Below are 18641 nucleotides of genomic sequence, written 5' to 3' on the forward strand. Positions count from 1 at the left end.
AGTACAAGAGTGAGATCTCATGAACCCTGAAGTCTGTGAGAAATACCTTTGGCAGGTGGGGCTTCTGGCTCTTGAAGGGGTGCCAGGGGCTCTTCGTCTTCAGAGAAGACCTCTTCAGGTGCCTCAGGCACTTAAAAGAGATTAGTAAAACTACATTAGGGTGTCTGACTAGTAGGATGAAGAACAAGAGTGAGATACTGTGAAACCTCAGGCCAGGGACAAAGTACCTGTGACAGGTGGGGCTGCTGGCTTTTTAGGAGGCACCAGGGACACTTTCTTTTCAGGGATGACCTCTTTGGGCTCCTCAGGCACTTCAAAGAGATCAGTGAGATTCTGTGTAAGATTTATGAAGACCAGCAGAATGAAATCTTTTCAAGACCAGACTTAGGCCCTATGAAGCCTCAGGTCATTGAAGAATACCTGTGACTGGCCGGACTGCTGGCTTTTTAGGTGGTTCCTCAAGCAATTTCCTTTCAGAGACAACCTCTTTAGGAGCCCCAGGCACTTCAAAGAGATTAGTACGTTTTACAGGTCGAAAGTACAAATATCAGTAGACACACAAGAACAGTATTTAAGCCGAAGGAACTTTCATTTTTATCCCCTAAGACCTTTCAGTGTTAACCAGTACTGGCAATGGTTGGCACCTTGGGCTTCGCACTGGTGACTTTCTTTTGGTGGGGCACTTCCTTAGGAGATTTACATTCTTTGAGGACATTAGTACATTTGCACTGAGTCAAAGCAGCCCACATGTACAGAAGCTACGTTTACACACCACAGACACCTCAAGCCTTCCTGTATTCCCCCTTGCCCTCCCATGGAGAGAGTCAAGCATGTACCTTTCACAGGTACAACTTCCGGCACTTGGGGAGGGGGCACTTTCTTTTTGGCCACAACTTCTCTGGGAGCCTCGGGCACTTTAAAGATATTAATATTTTGACATTTAGGAGCTGAACTTAATTATGACAAACAGAAAATACGTGTAGACAGCAGAAGACATTTCCTGCCCTTTCACACTTCCAGAAAGATATACCTTCTTCATCTGAAGGAAGCTCAGGCTTTTTGCGAGAAATCCGAAGTGTTTTCTTCTCTACTGTGGCTTCTTGGTAAGTGTCCAGCACTTCAAGAAATTGTTGTTTTTACATTTAGTGTGAAAGTCGCCAGGAAGAAGAAAGTACTTTCAAAGACTACTATCACTAGCTCCTGAGCCTTGTAAGAGCTCATACCTGTAACTGCGGGAGCGCCTCTGGGTTTTGAAGGGGCTCTCTTTGCAACATCAACTTCAGTGGGGGCTTCAGGTTCTTAAAAGATATTAGTATTTCACATTTCAGATTTAAAAATGATTAATGGACACAGTAGCTATAGTTAAATAGCTTGTAACGTTCTAGAGATTGCTTCTCTTTCCTTCCCTACTCCCCCCTCATCCACCAATAAACTAATGTGCAGGAATTTGTGTGATTCTCAATAAGAGGGGCCTGCATTTCTTCTATGTAGTCACTGTAAATAAAAGCTAGCTTTCTGCCTCCTGCATTCACCCATGGGTGGAAGAGCTACCTGCACTGAATCCATACACACACTATTTCTTCGTTATTAGTTCCCAACCAACACAGGTTGAGACTATTTATATACTGTTTAAATTCTATTAGGCCATAAGTGATCTGAGGATGCTTGAAAGTCAGTGCTAACATTACTTTGGTGATATGCAAATTTGATCTGATTTTATGCAAGGAACTTGAGAATCCATAGATTTTTGGTATCTGGGTGGGGCAGGGACATCCTGGAATTTCCCATAGAGACTGAGACAGGACTCTACTTATTGGGTGAATGCTCATAATAGGATTTTTGTTTTGGCAGCATTGTTACAAATACTTTCTAGATGGAATATACTGGAACTTCAGCTGACTTAAAGATATTAGTATATTTACATAAAGGAGTTAGGAAGAATATTAGTAAAAATAGTTTTAAGTCTTGAAGTTGTGTAATTTCTTCTTTCACATGTGTTCGGTGGTGACATGTACCTTGGGTGGGCAGCGTTTCTGGCTCTACAGAAATTTCTTCAAAGGTGTTCATTTCAGGAGGCATCTCTCTCGGAGCTTCTGGTGCTTTGAAGATATTAGTATCAGAGTCAGAGGTTAAAAGGGTCAGTTGAGACATTAATCCCACAAAGTGAACCAGAGCGGTTTTTGTTGCTACTGGGGTCCTTCAAGGATATAAGGGGGTGTGGGCTCCCGAGGAGAGGAACCAAGTCTCGTTCCTTGTGCTTTTAATTTCCTCACACCTACCCTAAAGGGGCTGTGAGAGGATGAGCAAAAGATTCCAGATAGAGAAAAAAATAGTCAAATTATTTGGATATTTTCTAAATTATAACACTTAGAGGTTGTGACCTGGAAAGCCTTTGAAACTTTCTGAGTTTTGATTTATCTAAAAGTAATTGAAGTTAAAAGGAAAAAGTGTGATGTTTGAAAAAAAAATATAGGCCATGGGACTGGAATGACTTGTTCTCTGCTCTAGGATGATATCACAGTAAATCAATTTCACATCAAGTCCTGAGCTGTCCCGAAAGCTATTTCTGACAGTTAAGTCAAACTTGAAGTCAGTTGTATGGTCATGCTTGTCTGGGCCATGACTTTAGGAGGAAGGCCATCCTGAAAACTAACAGTATGCATGGTGATAGAAACGGGACTTTTAACTCTAGGGAAGGTTGAAGCATTGTCATGAGGCTCATGACAGAACCTTTGTCATTTGATGTCACCGATTACTGCTTTAGAGGCACATGAGTTAAGCCAGCTCTCAATCTAGTTGTAGAGTTACATCTGTCATAAAGCTCTCCTGTTGTTTCTAGCTAGTCTGGCTTTTATCTCATAAGTTATAGCCATTCTTCTCCATTAAAGAACACATCTGAGTCATATTTGAGCAACATCAAACATTTCGTGTTTTCTCTGCAGTTCTTATAGATAAACTGTAAGTTCTTTCATGTGCGAGTTTTTTTCCTTCTAAATGGTTCGCTGTAGATATTCAGTTGGTTGAGTGTAATTCTTGGGGATCCATTTCTTTGTCAACCACTGGGTTTTAAAGAGATTAGTAAGCTCACACATGTTAGCTAAAACTACATGTTAAGATAAGAAACCGGATGTTCTCCTCCGTTGTACCTGTCGGAAGTTGAGTTTTTCTTCTCTTGGATGCAGGAGGTCGCTTCTCCGGAAGCACGTCTTCAATGATTTCAAGGTCTTTAAAGATATTAGTATTTTAAAAAAAATAATTGAGAAGAGGCAAAAAACAATGATGTGAAGCACAAAGAAAGCTAGGCAAGAAGGCTTTAACTTAGAATGCTTGTTTTCTTCTAATAGTCTGTCCTTGCACACAGTCTTGATGGGTCTTGACTTGTTTGGGGCAAGTCCTAGATAGCTCCTTTGTCTCAGGCATTTCTGAGAGATGCTTTAAAGATATTAATATTTTAGATTTTGGGACAATACACACAAAACAGGGAACATTTAACAAACACAAGATAGAAGGTTTTCTTGTTTAGAATCTCATGACAAGAGTTTATACCTTCAGGTGGAGGAGGCTCAGGAATTTCAGGGACAGCCTTATATGACTTCAGCTCTGGAAACGCTTCCCGGGTTGTTTCAGACTCTTTAAAGATATTAGTAGATTTACACTTAGATATTGTAAAAGAAAAACCAGTGAATTATATAGCATGCAGTTTTGGGGATCTTAAAGCCAAAGATAATCATCGTTTTGAAGCAGTTGAAATATACCTTTGAGTGCCAGGGTTTCCCTCGTTTTACGAATGGTCACAAATGTTTTCTCTTCTGTAACAACTGTTTGGGGTGGTGCAGGCACTTAAAAGACACGGGTGCAATTATATTATGAAAGGTAATGAAGAATATTACGTTTCTAAAGAGAACTCCCAAGTAAATTTCATTCAGATCGAGTCAGGGGTGCTAGATACCTTTTGCCACTTTGAGTCTTGCCTTCTGAGGAAGAGTGACATGCTCTTCTTCTATGACTGTCTCTTCAGATGCTTCATACACTTTAAAGATATTAGTGCATGTGTAACTACAAGTGTTTCAAGATAGATGGAGGACGGTACTAAGACATGTACTAAGGCGGTACTAAGACATTGCACATGTTCATCACCCAGGTTCACAGTGGTGCATACACACAAATTAGTGACAAGCATGAACTGAGCAGCAACGAGTTTCATTCCCAGTTTTAGGATAAAGGATGCTCAGAATTTCTTCACGATTATGGTAACAAAATCGAGGAATTTACCAGACAGGAACCATATCATTTTTTTTCCATTTTACCTTAGGGAAGCTATTGTCATATGGGTGTCATTTTTAGATCATGTGTGCATTAGGAATAGGGATGATAGTGTGTTGAATATGGGAAATCCACTTTCTGTATTTGACCTATTACAATTGAGTGGTCCTCTGTATTTCTAGGCAAATACTTATGTACACTTTAAAGATCAAATTTGATTTATGGCTCCATAGTATGATAAACATGTGGAAATAACTTAGAAATTAGAAGCTAAAAAGAACAGAGAGGAGACTACAGCTCTGTGGTAGAACACTTGAAGGGAAATTAAAGTGAGGAGATAAATGGGAGAAAAGCATATGAGAAGGATAAACGATTCTTCCAGCATTTACAAAGGAACCTCGTCTGGTAACAATAACCAGTTTTAAGGATAGAACAGGCAGGAGGAGGTGATCATATACATTAATCTCAAAGTACTATAAGATCAGTTTTAATCAGGAGCTTTCTAGGTTGAAAAATAAAGTGGAAGATTATATTGGGTATTACCATGTTTACCATTTAGGATAGCAAGTCTACTCAGAATATTTCACTACTTAAGTTATCTTACTATTTAAATTACATAGATAGATAGATAGATAGATAGATAGATAGATAGATAGGTTTTATTGTTGTTGTTGTTGTTTCAAGACAGGGTTTCTCTGTATAGTCCTGGCTGTCCTGGAACTCACTTTGTAGACCAGGCTGGCCTCAAACTCAGAAATCTGCCTGCTTCTGCCTCCCAAGAGCTGGGATTAAAGGTGTGTGCCACCACTGCCTGGCTATAATTTTTGAAACAAGAAAAAAAATCATTGCTTCTTCTCCTGGGGCCCTAGTTGTTTTTTAAATTTTATATAAATCTATGATCATTTGAGCAGCACTGTCTAAACCTTAATTATTATGGTGAAGAGTAAAAACGGTAACATTGGGTCATCTTGATTTTGAAAACTCTACAATATTAGTATAGAGTTAAGGTAAGTTACTTCATGGTCTGGAAAATGTAAATTGCTTCTTTTTTAAAAAAATATTTATTTATTTATTATATATAAGGACACTGTAGATGTCTTCAGACACATCAGAAGAGGGCATCAGATCTCATTATAGATGGTTGTGAGCCATCATGTGGTTGCTGGGATTTGAACTCAGTACCTTTGGAAGAGTAGTTAGTGCTCTTAACTGCTAAGCTATCTCTCCATCCCTGTAAATTGCTTGTGAAGAGATGTTTGTGTATAGAATAGATAACTTCGTAGGACATATGACTTTTCTAAAGTCTGGTAATGTTATAGGCATAGGATAACTTACTTTTTACATTGATAAGGAAGAGTAACTTCTCTAAGGCTGATGGATATTCAGATGTCTTAATTTTAGCCAACATTTTAGCATGCATGGCTTTTATAAAGATATTAGTATATTTGCATTTTAATTCTATGTTGACAGACACAGTAGATTCAGAACACAGACAAAACGAGGGGGAATCATTAGCGTCTTTGAACTCACTGTATATCTCTGTGTCTTCAGGAAGAACAACGGGTAATTTTTCTTCTTGAATAATTTTCTTAGGCACCTCAGGAACTTTAAAGATATTAGTATGACTAATTACTATTAAAAACATATAAAGGATATTAAGAATATAATACTCTTAAAAAAGAGTCACAAAGATTTGATGGGGCACTCGTTCACATTACACAATAAACGCAGCAAGAGCCATTTCACCTTGGGGTTATTAGCATCAGTGCGCACCTTTAGGTGGTGGAACTTCAGGCTTTTTAGGAGCAGCTTCACGGACTTTTTCTTCTGGAGTGATTTTCTTTGGTACTTCGGGTGCTTTAAAGATATTTATTTGTCTTATTTTCAAGAATGTCATAATTAGGTATAAAATAGCAAGAGTAAAGCGGGGGGGTGGGGGAGTAGGGGGAGATCTATTAAATAAAATGTCCAAAATGTTAAGCCAGTGTACTCTATGTCTCTCAACTGCCTTGTTGATGATTCTTATTAGAGACAACTTGTTTTGGGGGGGGGGGTCAGTAGCACTTTCTATTGTTATTTAGAGCTTATTTCAAGGGCTATAAGGCAGAGATTCCAATGTCAACTCCATAGGGAAGAAAAGCTCAGAGACCAATGTTCATGACTGCCTAATAAGATGGCCAAAATGAGAAAGACCTGTAGACTTAATGATGTTTTCCACCAGAGCAAAAATGGCAAGATTGTAGGATAGAATATAAATGGCAATTTCTGCCATTTGCAGCTGCCTCCTGGCCCTGAGGAAAGAGTGCTCTTTTTCTCCTTTGTGGAAAGTGATGCATGGGGATTTGCTGCTGCTGGAGAATCAGCAGAGGCAGGTACCTTTAGGTGCCGACACCTTCGGTTCTTCAGGAGCACGGACTTTTTCTTCAACCACCGTTTTCTTGGTCACCTCAGGTACTTTAAAGACAGCAGGGATAACTTTCTTTACTTTGAAACACTCAGAAAGATCTTAGCAGGCAAAATGTAAGAGATGTACAATGAAAGCAGAACAGTCACATTACAAAGCAGAGACATTGCTTTACACACGCAAGACGGCACTTTACAGAGTTGACTTTTGACATCAAACATGACCATGAAAGTCCATGGAACACCCAAGTTACACCAACAAAGGTTGATGTGGACAAATGACAACATGCTGGTATATGGTGCCCTTCTGCTCACCCTGGCAGGATAATTGCACCGTTTTCTTCAGTGATAGCTTTACTATATTCTCATTCATAGCCTCAAATTATGTATTAATAAGGATGATGCTAATGAATAAAGGAGGGGCACTACCACATATCCATGATGTATTTACAACCAATAGCTTAATACATCAATAATACATAGAGAAACAGGGGTCTATCAATAATGAATAGGGAAATAGAAGTCTATCATTAAGGATATCAGAGAACAGATAATCAAATACACCAAAGGATGCCCACATTCACACTTTGGTCACTAGGTGTTTGGGTTTGGCTGTTTTAGGATAACAACAGTGACATCTGTGTTTGTAGACCTGCTTTTGGTCATTTAAAGATATTAATTATTTTGACATTCCCCTAACACAAAACAGGGAACAAAAACACCAAGTCAAACATAAAGCAATTGTCAAGCAATGAAGAAGCAGCTGAAGACAGTTCTGTGAGTACAGTTTTTGCATAAAATACCTTTAGCTGGTGGCTCTTTTCGAGGAATGACTTTAGTGGGTGGCTTTTTTGGAGGGATGACTTTCTCAGATACCTCAGGTCCTTTAAAGATATTAGTGTTTGGTTTAGAATAGACTCATAAAATACTATGAAGCACCACTTATATTAAAACTGTACAATGTGGTCTCAGAAAACAGTTCATATTTTTTACATTTACATTATGCCTGCTTCAAGAAAGCTGTGATTTTGTCATTTATACAACACACTGCTATGTAAAACATACAGATTCCATTATATCAGGTATTCATTTGGGCCTGATCTGGAGTAGTCCTGTAGACTATGTATGTGCAGCACTATGTCCTGTCCTTAGAATTTACTAGAATTTGGGTACCATGGCTAGTGCTTCATTTACTTCATTCTTTCTCTGATGAAGATAACCACAAAATGGCAAATGCTTTCAATGGGTAAGTATTAGTTAGTGCACAGATGACTCAAATGAGAATGGTTGCTCTGCTGAGACCATAAATTCCTCAGTAAACTGAGAAGTGTGTCAGTGAATGAATGACACCTGTTATGCTGGTACCTGTGATAATCACGCAACTCTTGCTAGACTATAAAAAAGAATCCACACCATCAGACAGCAGTGTATGGAGCATGGAGCTAAGTCAGTAAGTATCAAGCTTAATTCCTGTGCCTGTAAAAATGGATGACTCTGTGTGGTTATCCTCTATACCTTGTCACTTTCTGAATCAAACAACTTAAACTCATGCTTAAAGTAGTTCCTGGGCCGATGTCCTGAACTGAGCCTGCAAGGTACTTTGGAAACAAAGTTGGTAAGCGCAAGCTATAACAAACTATAGCATCTGCAGGATCCCCTATACCTTTTTTAGGTGGAATTTTGGGCTTTTCGTATACTTCCACTTCTTCAGCCTCTAGGAACTCAATGACCCTGTGGACTTCTTCCACTTTGTGCTCTTCTTGGAACCTGCGCTCTTCCACTCTGATGAACTCCTCCACCTCGTGGAACTCTTCTTCCTCAAAGGACTCCTGCACCTCGTGGAACTCCTCTTCTTCGAAAGCCTCTTCCACCTTGGCTTCCACGAGTTCGAGCTCTATTCTTTCTTGGACTAGTTCTTCTTGCTGGTAGGCAACTGATATTTTTTCTTCAAAAACAGCTTTCCCTGAAAGAGCATCGGCTTTAAGAGATTTGCTATATTTTTTTTTAAACAATAAGATGAAACAGATGTCAATTCAAAATGTAAGAAAAACAAGTAAAAGAAGGCTCCCGTGAAAGAACATGAAGATCAAAGAACTTTCCAGAAAATACCTTTAGCGGGGGGAACAGCTTCCTTTTTGGGCACAGGGACTTTCTTTTCAGGGATTTTCTTCTTTTCTGGGACTTTCTTTGGCACTTCAGGCACTTTAAAGACACATTTTAAATATTTACAACCACCAAGAGTAAGCCCCTGGACATTGCACACCAAATAATAAGACACATGGACATAAAACATAGCTTAATGAAGAGTGGCTAAAGGACGTTGGGTTTAAAAGAGAAAGTGTACCTTTGGCTGGTGGGGCCTCTTTTTTCTGGACCGGCACGGGAACCTTTTCCTCAGGAATTTTCTTTGGCACTTTAAAGACATTAGGTGCCCCGGTCAGACAACAACGCTCAACAACACACACACACAAACCCCCAGACACCAGTGGCTCCGTCAGTGCATGTAGGACATTAATCTGTGCTGTGGGCCAACTGTCTTACAGGTAACAGGGATCCTCTTCCAAACACTCACTTGTGCTATCTATGTCCTTAGAAGCCAACACGTGCCCACAAAGAATCTTTGCTATTTTCAAAACAGCAGAGGTTACTAATACTGGGCCTAATTTTACTATTTTTAATTTGATGATTTTTTTTTTTCGACCTGATTATCACCCTAGAGTCTCTGTAGCCTGACCTAGGCCTCAGGAACTGTTGGGCATGATGCTACAGGCTGAGGAGTCTGCTGTGAAGGGGGCAGAGGGCCATGGTTGCTGAAGATGCAGTCTGGAGCATTAATTGAACTAAGAAGCAACAAGAAAGGAAATTCTATAACCCTGAATTTCCGGGTTAACTATGGTAAAACTGACACGGGGACTTTAAACTTATTACCTAAGTATCAGAACAGATTTTTTTTCTCTGTTTAAAAGAGTACATGTAGGGAAAACGGTTATAACACGTAATGTGAATTTAGTCATATAATGGAAAGAAGTCTAGGAATTATATGAGGGTAGGAAGGGTTACTTGTCATGTCCTTAAATACAGAGCGATCATGATGGGGCATCAAAATTTCCAGCTACTTAAATTAAGAAACTTCTAATGTAATCCACACCACATGTAGATTCATTATTTACCGACTGATACTGTCGGACATCTAAGGAAATGCAATACGTGGCATTTTAAATTGTAATTAGTCAGTTCTCTGCGACAGTTACTTTAAGGAAGAAGCGAAAGAAGACACAGAACTTTTTAGAAAAAAAAAACATCACTGTGGGGCTAAGGAAGTGGCAGGGGTTGCTATACCTTTTGCGGGGGGTGCCTCCACTTTCTTAGGGACAGGAGTGGGAGCTTCGGGTACTGCTTTCTTCACCACTTCAGGTGCTTAAAAGATATTTTATGGACATGTTGACAAAAGTCACATGCAATGAACAGAACAACACCCCATTTACAAACTATAAACAAAGCAACACAAAACACTGATTTATTTTAGGAAGATGTTAGCAACCTAGTGATAATAATACCGCCCCCAAGGGAGTGTCACAGCAACTCTGCCAAGATTTCAGTCTTCAGGGATACATGGTTTAAGAATTATTCTTAAAAGCGAATGCTTTCATCACACACATAGATTGTTCTCCAGCATTTGAACTGAAATCAAAATTGAGGATTGCAAACTAGGGGGAAGGATTTAGTAACAGAAAATTGATAGTCAGAGTGCAGGGAAGGAGGAAAAGCTGGGGAGAAGGAAAGGCCCACAAAGCTTCAGCTACCAGGAGTGTGCACTCTCCAGGCCTCATGGATGTGCTAGCAGGAAAGTATGTGGCTGAAGATTAGGGCTAGACAGTTCTGAGCACCAAGGTTTTGGGATGTCCAACTCATCAAAGTGGCTGTACCTCTAGGTGGCAGCACCTCCTCCTCCTCCTCCTCCTCCTCCTCTTCCTCCACTATCTCTTCTTCCTCTACGCTAGGTGGCTCTTCTGGAATCTCTTCTGGAGTGGGTTCTTCAGCCTCCTCATATACTTGAAACAAATTATTTTGTAAATTATTGTTTTAAGTCCTTTGAATGTTAGATATGTTAGATTAAAATTAAACCATCTTGAAAAAACACTCGGCCTCTTAAGTGCTCATGAGCACTCTCTATTCTAAAAAAAAAAAAAAAAAAAAGTCCAGTCTTTAAAATATTCCAATGTTGAAACTGGAAGGGGCCCCAGAGGACTTAGTTGGAATTATTATTTTTTTAGTGAAGGTGGGAAGATTTTTTAAAAAGCAATTATTCTAATTATTGTAATAAGCACCTAGCCTGTTCCTAAATAATTACAAAGTCAGATTTTCTGCACTAGTTGTTCAAGTTTATCTGAGCTTATTCTGGGAAAGCCTTTTTCCATCACGACTCCTGAAGGCATTGCGTGAGGAAATTCTTCTCAGTAGTCACATACAAAGACAAAACGTTGATTTCACAGAGTTAGTGAGGGAGAGAAGAACAGGGGTCAGTGGGTCCATTTCAGATTTCCATTGAAACAAGCCACAAATACACAGGCACCGCTGTGCAAGAACACTAAGAACCTGGCCTGCCCAGCCCCTCCTAGGCAAGCACTACTTTCTATCAGAGCTAGAAGGTCTATTTATCTCTACAGTGACGTGTGTAGTATCTCCTCTATGTATGAGATAAGGATAAGACAGGAGCACTTAGAACTGGCTTCTTAGGAAGTCATCTACCTTCAGCTGGTGGAACTTCCTCTTCTTTAGGGGGGACGATCCGTCTTTCTTCCACCTTCTTAGGCACCTCAGGAACTTAAAAGACATTGATTGGTTTAGACACTTAAAACTCATACGCTGAAGAAGACTACTTAAAGACCAAAGTTCACATTTTCAACCCAAGAGAGTAAACAGCACAGCACAGAGAAGGGGACGACACGTTGACATGGTCACAGTTAAGGAGCTCACGAAGAGGCTTGCAGATCCATCATGAGACTATCTTTTGTAGCAGGACTGACTTCTTTTTTAGCAAGAGTTACAAGTACTAGGTCACTTCTGGCTCTTTAAAGATATATAATATCTGTCATTTTAATTTTCAGGAATAACATACAAAGGAAAAACAAGGCCAAAAACCCAACACTCACACAAAGTGGGAAATGAACACAACAGACGCACAGGTACAACAGAGGAACAGTGACAAAGGTCAGTGACAGATCCGAGAATGCCAGCCTGTGCGCTGAACATCCTATGCGGATGACCTCTCAGGTCAATAATGGAGCAGCCAATAAGAATGTACCTTTGGCGGGAGGAACCACTGCTTTCTTAGGGGCAGGGACAGGCACCTTCTTTTCTGGTTCAGGCTTCTTAGGAACCACAGGAACTTTAAAGATATTTTGAAATTTCAGTCTCACAAACACAAGGACACCATGCACAACAATAACAGAAGTGACGTTCACAAATAGCAGATAGGGCATTTTGACTTAGTGTGTGAAGGAAGGAGCGTGTCCCAGGTGCTTGGGAATGCAAGAACATTGGAGGTATTATACCTTTGGTGGGAGGAGCCTCCTCTTTCTTGGGAACAACTACTTTCTTCTCTGGCACTTTCTTCTTGATCTCAGGCACTTTAAAGACATCATTTCATGATAAGAACGTATTTTGAAGAGCAAGAAAGAAAGTAAGAAGTCTATCCACACAGGAAAACCATCATGCAACATTCACTCAGAAGAGGGAGGGAATCTGAGCTGCAGCCCAACAGGAGATGACTGGAATTTGCTAGGCAAGGCATCAGCAAACAGCTGGTTATTGAGTCCAGATGCTATCATTTCCTTGGCTTAAATTTTGCTAATAACCTAGCTAATACCTATCTGAAAATTCATGTGGCTGTACAGCCTGGTGGAAAACATGATACTTATTTAAAATGTTGCCATCATGGCTTTTGGGGAAACATTATTGTAGTTTAAGGTATGAACACACTTCCTAGGTTCTGTACCATGACCTGATCTATGATGGCAAATACTAATTTTCAATGATGCAACAATATATCTTGTCTTATTTCATCTTATAGTAATATTATTTATTAGAATCCCCATTTTGTGAAGGAGCTAACTAAGGCTCAGATTGGCAATAGGACTCAGAGTAGAACAGCAAAGTCTCCTCTGTTCAAAGTTCAAAGTCAAGGTTAAATCAAAACGTGTTGTGTTTCCATCCATTTTTATGTTTTGAAAGATATAAACTACTAAGGTTTTAATACAGTCAGTACTTTGACATAAACTATGAATCAGTGTTTTGATAAATACATTGTTTTTCCTTTTCAGGCTAGCATCACAAAGGCACTTATTGCAAGTGAGTACAAAGGATGAAATTTAAAACATAAAACATTTAGAATGTAAATAAATAAAATAATTAATTAAAAAACCATTAATGTATGCCTTTCCAGGTAAAATTTTTCTTATAGATAATTTAGATGTTCAGAGAATCTATATGAGATATTACATGGTTTTAATAAAATTACATCAAGCCGAGTGGACATTTTGCAGTAGCTGTGTGATAATACTGCCTTTAACCTATCATATAAACTAATACTGTGTGTGCAGCATCTAATAGAAAATAATGGCTTATCAGTGTCCTCATCAGCTTTGGAAGTAAAATTGGCTGTCCCTTTTATAAGAGACCCATCTGATAAAGCTATCCGTCAGAGGGTGGGGGCTGTGTGCTCACTCGGGGGCGGTGGTGGTGGTATACCTTTGGGAGGTGGTGGAGGCTCCACTTTTTTAGGAACAGGAACGGGGACTTTCTTCTCAGGGACAGTTTTCTTTGGCACTTAAAGACATTTCATTTAAAGACATTAAGAACCACATGCAATATCACATGGATAACTAAATACATTCAAGGAGAGGACCACAAACAAACAAACAAACAAATGTCAAATAGAATTTGAAGACGTGAAGATAATTTACAATGGACAGACATACAAAACAGGTGCAGAAGGCAAGATGAAGATGTGCCTTTGATAACACAAGGCCTTGACGACAACATCATAAGCGATTATATAAAGTAAGAGACAAATCAAGATGGGGAGGCAGACACCAACATAAAAAGTCTTGATTCCAAGAACTGCTGTACCTGGTGCAGGTTTCGGCACCTTAGGTTTAATCTCTGGAAGAGCTTCTTCCTCAGGTTGAACTTCCTCTTCTTCAGGAAGAACTTCCTCTTCTTCAGGAAGAACTTCCTCTTCCTCTGGTGGAACTTCTTCTTCAGGTGGAGCTTCCTCCTCAGATGGAACTTCTTCCTCAGGTAGAATTTCCTCTTCAGGAACTTCCTCAAATGGCACTTCTTCTTCTTCTTCTTCCCGAGGTAGAGCCACAGGAACTGGGACTACCTCCCGTTTCTTTGGCGCTTTAAAGATATTTATTCAATTTATACAAATTCTATGCTTGTGTAAAATATGAATGATAGCAGGGTAACATGAAAAGCAAACACTCGTTGGTTACAATGACCACCGATGTACACATTATCAAGCAAGATGGTTAGTGGGACCTCTACAGCACTGGCCATGTTCCCCTTGTCCCAGTTCTGCCCAAGACTAATGTACCTTTCGGGGGTGGGGCTTCCATTTTTTTCAGAAGAGGTGTTGGTTTCTTTTCTTCTGGAATGGGTTTCTTGGGCACCTCTGGCACTTTAAAGATACCATTTGTCTTTAAGAATGTGTCCTTCCACAGTGTTTTATAGCCGTAGGTGTGATAAGGGATCACACCATATGGAAGACATTTTTAGCAAGACACTTTTATAAGCTTGTAGTTAGTACAGGGACATTTTCTTATGAATGAACACTAATGTGAGACTCCCCCCTTGTGTGTAAATGATGAAATAATGTACCTTTTGCAGGCGGAGCCTCTACTTTCTTAGGAGTAGGCGCTGGTACCTTCTTCTCAGGCACAGGTTTCTTCGGCACTTCTGGCACTTTAAAGAAATGATTTAGAGAAAATTTTATACAACACAAAAATCATTGAATCCAAGCATAGTCTGGAAAATTATGATAAAATCATAGTGAAGAAACCCCACAGCAGCATTTCATTTCAAAAATAGATATCTGTTTTTGTAAAGAGATGATACTAAAGTGGTGTACCTAAAGAACATATTATTGAACTAATTAAATATTTTATTCTCGTATAAATCTGAAATTAAATTGTGTGCTCCAGCACGTTTGTATACCTTTGGCTGGTGGTGGTTCCACCTTTTTGGGAACAGGTACTGGTGGCTTCTCCTCTGGTACAGGCTTCTTGGGCACTTCCGGGACTTAAAAGATAATAAATAAGGTCACTATCACATTTTCCTAATCACAGAGAGGTCTAGTGACTTAGGGACGATTGAATGATCACAGATGTGTCAATAATTTCACTCTAAGACAGAAGCTAATAATAGTTACAAAACAAGGTGCTAGACATGCAGGAAAGTTACAGTAAAAACCACCAAATAAACACAGAACAGAGACACGGACAGCACAAAAGGCTTGGTGATGGTTTTGGCCATTTTGATGGCGTGAATTTGTTTTTCACTAAGAATTCTCCACCGAAGAGGGCACAAGTGTTAAATAGAAGCATGCTGGAATGGCCACATTTGGAGATGAATATATGGCAACTGGCTTCTGTGACCAGCTAAGTGGTTCTTGTTCTGGTGTTAATGTTATTAACGTCATCACAAGGCAAGGATGACTAAGGCTCACCAAGTTATACCACATGGGTAAATGGCTGCATTAAGAGCTGTACCTTTGGCAGGTGGAGCCTTCTCCTTTTTAGGAATAGGCACAGGAACTTTTTCCTCTGGCTTCTTGGGAATCTCGGGCACTTTAAAGACATTGTTTAGAGTTAAGTTCTGACTGTGAGGAACAACACCCACATAAAGCATATCTAACGTAGCGGCACATGGCAATACACACACACACACACACACAGATTGTTGTAGCCAGAAGAGAGGTAAGCATTTGAAGACAGATGAAGTTGTCTATGTGCATGTCGTGTGAGTGGTATATACCTTTGGCTGGTAGTGCTTCCTTCTTTTTGGGAACAGGAACAGGTTTTTTCTCTTCTGGAACAGGTTTCTTGGGAACCACAGGCACTTTAAAGATAGCAATAAGATTTGAGAACATTGGAGAAGATATGTGAAAAGCACACAGGTATCATATACTTCAGCATCTAAAAAGGACTTAGAGATCAGTGCCAATAACACCCCAGTCAGATCCCCCAACTCTGAGCTGCCACTTCCTTTCCATTGGCGGGAGCGTTCGTCTACCTTTGACTGGGGCCACAGGCACCACCTCTTCCTCAGCTATGATCTCCTCCTCTTCATGAAGGTATTCTTCCTCTTCGTGGATATATTCCTCTTCATGGACGTACTTTTCTTCATGGACATATTCTTCTTCATGGACATACTCCTCTTCATGGACATATTCCTCTTCTTCCTCTACAATGTATTCTTCATGGGCTTCCACCTCCTCTTTGAAGACAACAACCTCTTCCGGTTCTCGTTTTTTGGGTACCCCTGGCACTTTAAAGATATCATCTTTAAGTTGGCTATTTTCTAATTCCTCAATAAAGTTGAGACATTTTAAGAGCACAGACCCACATATAACAAAAGATAGGCTTTCCGTTTCCCACAGAATAATGGTAGACACAGAACTGAGCATGAATTCAACAGCAAGGAGGAGTAACAAAACAAGCAAAGAGAGGTACCTCTAACAGGTGCTGCCACTTCCTTTGTAGGGGCAGGTATTTTTGCCTCTGGGACAACTCTCTTGGGCTTCATGGGCACTTGAAATATTAAGTATAAAGGAATTTTAGAGTCAGAAAGAGGCCATCTAACCATTTCTAGCCTTCTTGTACTTTAAGTAGAATATTTTTGTAGCTGTCTCTAATAGAACATATAATTTTCTCTATCAAAATCTTTCTGTTTTTCCATGGGATGGACTCTGAATATTACAGCAAAGTTAACCCATAGAGGTGTTCAAATAAGTTTTATGTACCTGAGCAAGTTTGCAATTGGAAAGAAATTGGAAATGGTGGGATTTGTTTTTGTTTTTGTGTTTAATATGGTTCTGGTTACAAAGCTATTCTAAAAAACCCCCAGATTTGCAAAAGTCTAAAGATTGCAAAGAAGTTGTCTAAGATAAAATAAGAAAACCTGGGTGCTCAATTTGCTTTTTAAAAGGTTCTTCAAAATGACTTTGGAATAGTTACCAATTTTCAGTGATTTTTCTTATATTAATTTAACTATATTAGGAATATGCTAAGTGGTCACTGAATTCAAACAAAAGTATTCTATTTGAGAATATCATAGGCCTGGGGCAATGCACAGCCGCTGGATACAAGACTATAGAGAGATTTTGAAGTCGTGTTAGAGCTAATGCTAGTGACAAGTAGTGTAAGAGGCAGGTAAAAGACTCCATTCTAGGAAGAGGTGGTTATACCTTTGGCGACTGGCTCAGTCACCTGCTGCTTTTCACGTTTGGTAATTGAAATCTGTATTTTTTCTTCAACAACTTTCTTTGGTTCTTCGGGAGCTTTAAAGATATTAATTATGGAAGAATATCATAATGAATCCCACAAACATTATAGAATAAATATCAACAAAGCACAAAGACCTGGCATGTAAGAAATGGAACCAGACAATATAATTAGCAACAACAGAGAGCAGAAGACATGGTGGTGGGTCAAGGTTGACACAGTCACAGCACAGAGGTGACGACACTGTTTGGAACAGTTACTGCTCTATCATGTACCTTTGGGTGGCAGAGGTTTGAGTTTCTTTTGAATGGGCAGGGGTGCTTTTTCTTCAGGGACAGCTTTCTTTAGCACTTTAAAAGACCAATAGTAAGAGATTTACAAACCTGAACTAGACTCTTAAGGGTGAGAACAAAATCTTAAGAAATATACAATACAACACACAATTTATACACATCCACTATAACACATATCCACAGTGGACAGATGGGGATAACAAAAGACTCTATCACTGCTAATGTTCTCACTCTACCTTTTGGTGGGGGAGCCTTGGGTTTAGCAGGCACCGGTTCTTGGGCGGGTTTCACTGGGACAGGCTTCTTGGGTTCTTTAAAAGCACAAAGTGTTTAATGTTAGACTGGAAGGCACAAGTCAAGAAATACTCATTAGGATAACTGATCCTCTATGTTCGCAGTGCAACCACAATCTCTAGAATAAGAATTAGAGGTGAGTAGAATAGGCCCCGAGAGCTGTAAGCAAGCTATGTCCGATTTCCTTGTGGCCATTCCTTTCAATTAGGCCATAGGAAGGCTCACAGATTCTCATTTCACTTAAGATAGACAACATGTCACACAAAGTTTTCTATCTTGGACCTTGGTGTTTAAGGGCCTCAATGAAACCATGCAGAATCCTCTCAAAGAAGTAAACAAAAACTCTTAAGTGGGAGGGTATGGATTCATTTCACATTTCTGGTAGGAGTTGATGCACATGACTTTGTTATCTATTTTATAGTAAAGAAAGTGCCCAGAGTCTGCGCTCCATAAGCACACACATTAGCTTCCATTAAAAACTACTTTGTCGGGACTGGAGAGATGGCTCTGTGGTTAAAAGCACTGATTGCTCTTCCAGGGGTCCTGAGTTCAATTCCCAGCAACCACATGGTGGTGGTTCACAACCATCTTTAATGGGGTCTGTTGCCCTCTTCTGGTGTGTCTGAAGACAGTGACAGTGTCTGTATTTATTTTGTATTCACACAAAATAAATAAATACATCTTAAGTAAGAAAAAGAAAACTGCTTTTTCTTTCCTAGAAAAGCAGTTAGTGACAAATATTCAATGCTGGGTGCCCTGTGGGTAGAGAAACCTAACAACAGCCTTAACATGGTGGCACACGCCTTTAATCCCAGCACTCGGGAAGCAGAGGCAGGCGTATTTCTGAGTTCGAGGCCAGCCTGGTCTACAAAGTGAGTTC

At 39.7% G+C, this 18641-nt stretch overlaps 1 protein-coding gene across 46 annotated transcripts in view; it reads right to left on the reverse strand.

Moving 5' to 3' along the window:
- The window catches only part of Ttn (titin), a 271446-nt gene that overhangs the window by 128722 nt on the left and 124083 nt on the right, over nucleotides 1–18641 (reverse strand). For 34 of the 46 annotated variants that reach the window (XM_029473037.1, XM_029473035.1, XM_029473153.1 and 31 more), the window contains 4 exons: nucleotides 17704–17778; nucleotides 15441–15518; nucleotides 14887–14970; nucleotides 14551–14634 (listed from right to left, as the gene is read on the reverse strand). The exons of 5 other annotated variants lie outside the window; for them this stretch is intronic. In XM_029473037.1, coding sequence (XP_029328897.1) covers nucleotides 14551–14634; nucleotides 14887–14970; nucleotides 15441–15518; nucleotides 17704–17778 — 321 coding nt within the window. Of the gene's footprint in view, nucleotides 1–227; nucleotides 312–6036; nucleotides 6121–6639; nucleotides 6718–7469; nucleotides 7551–8329; nucleotides 8630–8775; nucleotides 8869–9010; nucleotides 9080–10005; nucleotides 10084–10592; nucleotides 10627–10662; nucleotides 10719–11415; nucleotides 11491–12221; nucleotides 12297–13797; nucleotides 14071–14266; nucleotides 14351–14550; nucleotides 14635–14886; nucleotides 14971–15440; nucleotides 15519–15705; nucleotides 15790–15963; nucleotides 16219–16403; nucleotides 16482–17137; nucleotides 17231–17449; nucleotides 17525–17703; nucleotides 17779–18641 lie in introns of all 46 variants that reach the window. 7 more of the 46 variants (XM_029473093.1, XM_029473061.1, XM_029473049.1 and 4 more) reach the window with 5 other exon arrangements.

Source organism: Mus caroli, chromosome 2, assembly GCF_900094665.2.
Source record: "Mus caroli chromosome 2, CAROLI_EIJ_v1.1, whole genome shotgun sequence".
Lineage (NCBI taxonomy): Eukaryota > Metazoa > Chordata > Mammalia > Rodentia > Muridae > Mus > Mus caroli.